This window comes from Cherax quadricarinatus, chromosome 74 (genome assembly GCF_038502225.1).
Source record: "Cherax quadricarinatus isolate ZL_2023a chromosome 74, ASM3850222v1, whole genome shotgun sequence".
NCBI classification, from domain to species: domain Eukaryota; kingdom Metazoa; phylum Arthropoda; class Malacostraca; order Decapoda; family Parastacidae; genus Cherax; species Cherax quadricarinatus.
Window position 1 is genome coordinate 4,873,085 of NC_091365.1, and position 6,000 is coordinate 4,879,084.

Below are 6,000 nucleotides of genomic sequence, written 5' to 3' on the forward strand. Positions count from 1 at the left end.
TAAAAAATTTTGAAGCAGATTATTGTATGTGGCCATCATGTTATTATCTTTTAAGGTGAAATCATGACAGAAATAGAGGGTGAGGATGCTACTGAAGAACAAAACAAAGATGATAAAGTCAATGGGACAGAAGTGGAAAAGGAGTTAGAAGAAGCAGAAGCAGTAGCAGCATCAGCATCATCAGTAGTAGCAGCAGCATCTGGTGATGATCAAGCTAAAGATGATGCCAAAAGTGGTAAAGAAGATGCTAAAGCTGATAGAAAGGGAGAAGACAAATCAAGTAAGGTTAGTACATAAATCATGTGGTTTAGACTTACATAGTTTGCATCATTAGATGCAGCTTTCTCCTTGCTGCAACACTCAAGGACCACACTTTATACACTATAAAAGTGTTGGCACCACTGTATTTTAATGCATTCATTGATTAACTTTTCTTTCCGCAGACTCGACACCCCATCAACCTTCTTTCCCTCTTCTATACGATTCACTGTCTCTCCCCAATTCTGTTGGAACATTCAGTTACTAATTTTTTTTTTCAACGAACTGACTGCATCCCACCGAGGCAGGGTGACCCAAAAAGAAAAGCAAAAGTTTCTCCTTTTAAATTTTGAGGGGTTAGGGATATTGGCAGTTTGGAGGGATTTCTAAACTGTCGTATCTGAACACCTCTGCAAAGAGAGTGATTATGTATGAGTGAGGTGAGAGTGTTGAATGATGATGAAAATATTTTTTCTTTCTTTTTGGGTCACCCTGCCTAAGTGGGAGATGACCAACGTGTTAAAAAAAAAAATGTATACAGGAGAAGGGGTTAGTAGCCCCTTGCTCCTGTCATTTTAGTCACCTCTTATGACACACATGGTTTACGCAGGAAGAATTCCGTTCCACTTCCCCATGGAGATTAGAGGAAATAAGCAAGAACTATTAAGAAAATAGAAGAAAACCCTGAGGGGTGTGTATATGTACGCTTGTACATGCATGTGTAGTGTGACCTACGTATAAGTAGAAGTAGCAAGATGTACTGGAAACCTTGCATGTTTAAGACAGAAAAAAGACACCAGCAATCCTACCATCATGTAAATTAATTACAATAATTCCAGATATTAAATACAGTAGACCCCCAGTTTTTGTAATTAATCTGTTCCAGAAGGTTGGCTGAAATCCGAAATGGACGAAAACCGCCTGGGACTAGTCCACCTTATGACTACGTACACTGTGGCTTACAGCCATATCATTACCATCAACATACCATGTTCACTGAGTTCAATCGTTTCTAACAACTACCTTTAGATGCCATCATAAACAAAGGGAGAAGTAATGAATAATTCATGCCAAGAATTGTAGACAAACGTGTATTAACCCTTTCAGGGTCCCCAGGCCCTCTCCGAGACTTGTTCTAAGGGTCCCCCCAAAATTTTCTTATGAAAAGATAGAGAATCTTTTCCCGATCATAATGACACCAAAAGTATGAAATTTGATGGAAGACTTACGGAATTATGCTCTCGCGAACTTAGCGGTCTCGACGATGTTTACGCATCGGCGATTTTGCCCACTTTGAACCCTATTTTTGGCCAGTTCCAGTGTACTAGTCAAAAAAAATCATAACTATTTTGCCAGAACTCCATTTTTTCTTTCGAATGAGTACAAGAAACCACCCATTTACCGATTTCAACTATCCAATAAAGTGGTCAGAATTTAGCAATTTTGCCAATTTCACACAAATTTCAAAAGATGCCAATTTCCGATTAGGGTCCAGAATAAACAAGAAAGACATTCCTGGCACTAAAATAACAAGTTTTCTGTTCGTTAGTCACATCCCCAGGCCCCTCTTATATTTCTTTGGCTTTCCACTTTGAATTTTTATTCATACAAAAAATAGAAGATTTACTGTTATGCAGACTACTGCATTAGTGTAGAAATGGTATAAATAATATCAGCGCACTTGTGAAAGAATGTTAGACTCACCAGTTGACATGTATTGGACGCTTTGGTAAAAATCGAACAATTCTGCTACTTTGAGCTCAATTTCAAGGTACTTTTCATTGTAAAACCAGTCAAAATCATCTCAATTTCTGTAATATGTCTTCCATTCTATAAAATGAGATGAAGAAAACTAGAATACAACAATAAATACCATACGAAAATACAGTGCAAAGTCGCTGTTTTAATCCAAAAACACGGTCAAAGCTTTTTTTTCTCATTACGCACTATTGCAGGATTTTTTTTATACTGCACACACTGACCACATAGACCCATTCTTTCATATGTAGGCCTACCAGCTTTCTCACTAGATTTGAGGGTGCTAGAATTTAGGCGTACTAGTACGTCAAAAAACCCTGGGACGTAAGCCATACTAGTACGGCCGAAACCCTGAAAGGGTTAAGGGCTGTGACTGGCCAGACGCGATTCACGGTTTTCTCTAATGCTGGGCCAGAGAAAACGTAATGTTTTCCCTCCACTGCGTTGCCACTCAGTAGCATATAAACATTGCATGTTTATATGTTATGTAATGTGTTTCTTACATAATTTTGAAGAAAATATCATAATGGATTATTGGAAATGTCTATATTAACCTAAAATAAGACATTTAATGTGCCCAAAAGTGATTATTATTAAGTATTAGTATTATAACTATGGTGTTAAGACTAGAGTGACACTTAGTGAATGAGTAACAAAGGCATGTTTAATAATTTTTTTTTTTTAACACGTCAGCAGTCTCCCACCGAGGCAGGGTGACCCAAAAAGAAAGAAAATCCCCCAAAAGAAAATACTTTCATCATCATTCAACACTTTCGCCTCACTCATACATAATCAGTCTTTGCAGAGGTGCTCAGATACGACAGTTCAGAAGTCCCTCCAAACTGCCAATATCCCAAACCCCTCCTTTAAAGCTGCATTCATTGTACTTCCCATTTCCGTGACTCAAGTCCAGCATGTTTATATGCTATGTAATGTGTTTCTTATATAATTTTGAAGAAAATATCATAGATGAATTAATGAGTATGTCTATATTACCCTAAAATAAGACATTTAATGTGCCTGACGAGCTGTTGGAGTGTGAGCAGGGTAATGTTTAGTGAAGGGATTCAGGGAAACTGGCTATTTTTATATAGCCGGACTTGAGTCCTGGAAATGGGAAGTACAATGCCTGCACTTTAGAGGAGGGGTTTGGAATAGTGGCAGTTTGGAGGGATATGTTGTGTATCTTTATATGCATATACTTCTAAACTGTTGTATTCTGAGCACCTCTGCAAAAACAGTGATTATGTGAGAGTGAGGTGAAAGTGTTGAATGATGATGAAAGTATTTTCTTTTTGGAGATTTTCTTTCTTTTTGGGTCACCCTGCTTCAGTGGGAGATGGCCGACTTGTTAAAAAAAAACGCGTGAGCAGCCCAGGATCACGCATCTGGTACCAACAATTTCCGAGCGGATGTACGAAACCCGGGGAAATTTTGCCAAAAAACTGTTCAAAATCCAAATTACAGTGTATCTGATTTCTGCACCAGCCAAAAACCAGGGGTCCACTGTAAATTACTTTCTTTTCCACAATTTAACCTTGGCATTCATTGGCTAGACCTTTTGTTACTCTAATCACCTTGTGTGCGTGCCCGCACACTCACTATGTTTTTCTCTTCTCTCGTTTCTCTTTTTCTTTCTTATTTTTTCTCTTTTTCTCCTTTATTTTTCTTTTTTTCTTTCTCGCTCTCTCATTCATTCATTCATTTCTCGTTTTTGCAAATCTTCCAAATCTAAAAATGCAGCAAACAGCTTACCCTTATCTAATATATATCATTTAATATGCTTTAATACAAATACGTACTTGTTCCATATATCCTCTTCCTATTCATCTAGAATCCTGCTTTATCTTTTCTCCGTAACTTTTTATGTTAAATTTCTTCTGTACACTTGACTGAGTATTCTTAGCAGACTTGTTTCTGTATTATTTGGACCATTTTTGCCCACTGTCTTTGGAACTACATGCTTTTTGCCAGTCCATTCTTTCATGCACATTATGTATTTAATACATCAATATCTGTTTTCAGCATCTGTCTTAATCTGTGTTACCTTCTTTCAACCTACCTGCTGTCTCATCCAGTGCTTCCATTCTCACCTTTGACCTGCCTCCAAACGGAGCATATTCTTCCGAGCGACATGTATAAAATCCCTGAAACTCTCTCATCCTTGTTTAACAGCTCAAAATATTCTCCCCATCTAATATCTTACTACATTAATTCTTAACAAGTGCATTTGCTCCTAGGTTTTCTCAGCGCTTTCATCTCTCACCTAAATGCTTATTCTCGTTAAAATTTGTTGATCAAGATTCACCCATTCTGTTACTTGTTCTCAATTTTTACACTCCCTTGCCATTCATATAACCTCATTCCACAAATCATTTTGATGATGCATTATATAATGCAAGAGGTGTAAATCTGTGTATGATATACACACTTCAGGGTTTACTTAAATTCCTGTTTTACTGTTAAATTATTCCTGATGGGTTGTGTACAAGTGACGTTCCTTCTTTATCTTCGTTTTACTCAGTGCTATGTCATCCAGCTACCCTTTATTTAGAACACCAACATCCATCTGCACTTGTACAGCAATGTCAAACACTTCACTTTCAAAATTTCCTTCTCTTTCTTTTTTTTGTAATTCCAGAAAAATGGGGTAATAAACCTGCTTTCCTCAGGTGAACTTGTAAAGGAAATGTTAGCATTATTAACTATTAAAGAATACAAGTAAACATTAATAGGGTCTACCTGCTTAATTATATGTTTGTGTCCTGCCATCTGCATATTTTTAAGAGGTTTACAATTTTCCTTATTATCTTTTTTTCTTTTTCAGTTGCCTAAAGATAAAACTGTAAACACAAGCCAAGATTCAACTTTGGACATAGAAGCCTGGGAAGAAATTGGAGATGAAGTTGGCGATGATTTTACTGGTTAGTAAAATTTTAAAGTTGTGTGCTATAATGAGGTACAGTATTTTTTCAAACCTCATGAAGTAGTAGTGAATCCAGTGCCTCAGCACAAGAGACATTGAAGCCAGTCAGCTGTAAAATCTATGCTGTACTGGTTTGGTACTTTATGAACAAGAATGGCTGGGAATGCCTACTGTAATTCTTGAATTGTTTCATTGGTGTCTGTGGTGTACTGTAGTATTAAGTGACATATTGCAAGTTATTGTAAGCAACAAAGAATACAAATGATGGGAACCAGCAAGTTAATGTTCCTCAGAGAAAATGTCTTTAACATTAAATCCAGGTTTGTTGCCTGGTAAAAATTTATTATTGGAATTTCATGTACAAGGCATAGCATTAAGAGTGTTCATTATAGAAATAAAAGGGATGAATTGCAATATGGGTATTGTTTAACCTCTTGATGATTAATAAGTAATTCTTAAGTGATTTAAAATAGGTTATGTGTGGTAAATGTCTTGTCATAACGGACTATTATGAAATTTTCTTGTTGAAAATCTGGGCATTCTTTTATGTACTTTGTAACCAGATAACTGCAAAGTATGATTTAGTATTTTTCAGCATATGATAGGTTTGGTAAAGAAAAAGTTTTTGTTTACCCTTTGCTATGAGATTTGAATTCTGATATGAATTTGTTCTTTAAAATTCATATTCTTAAAGGCTTTCTCATTAATATAATTTTCATTTTATTTTTGCTATTGAGCAGGTGATATTGGGGCATTGTAATATTAAATTTTAAGTACATTTATTATTAAATGTCTGTTGCAGAATATTATAATTAATGTAAATTAAAATGCTGTTTTCACATAGGAATAAATGGTAGGAATATATGGATCTATATCTTTTTCACATGATCTGTATACATTTTATTAGAACACTAGTTTCTCTAAGAGATATCCCATTGATCCAGATGTTGACTTTTTTTTTTTGTCTGGGGGGGGATGTCATGGTTTGTATATAAGTTAAAAGTCATGTAGAATGGTAAGGATATGGGAGAAGAAAGTAATCAAGGCAATTAAGAGAG

General features: G+C 36.0%; 1 protein-coding gene across 3 annotated transcripts in view; it reads left to right on the plus strand.

Moving 5' to 3' along the window:
* The window catches only part of LOC128700175 (uncharacterized), a 60,395-nt gene extending 55,039 nt beyond the window's left edge, over positions 1-5,356 (plus strand). For 2 of the 3 annotated variants that reach the window (XM_053793169.2, XM_053793171.2), the window contains exons 13-14: positions 56-285; positions 4,844-5,085. In XM_053793169.2, the coding sequence (XP_053649144.1) occupies positions 56-285; positions 4,844-4,945 (332 nt within the window). In that variant the 3' untranslated portion in view covers positions 4,946-5,085. Of the gene's footprint in view, positions 1-55; positions 286-4,843 lie in introns of all 3 variants that reach the window. The other variant, XM_053793170.2, reaches the window with a different exon arrangement.
* Positions 5,357-6,000: the final 644 nt, after the last annotated feature.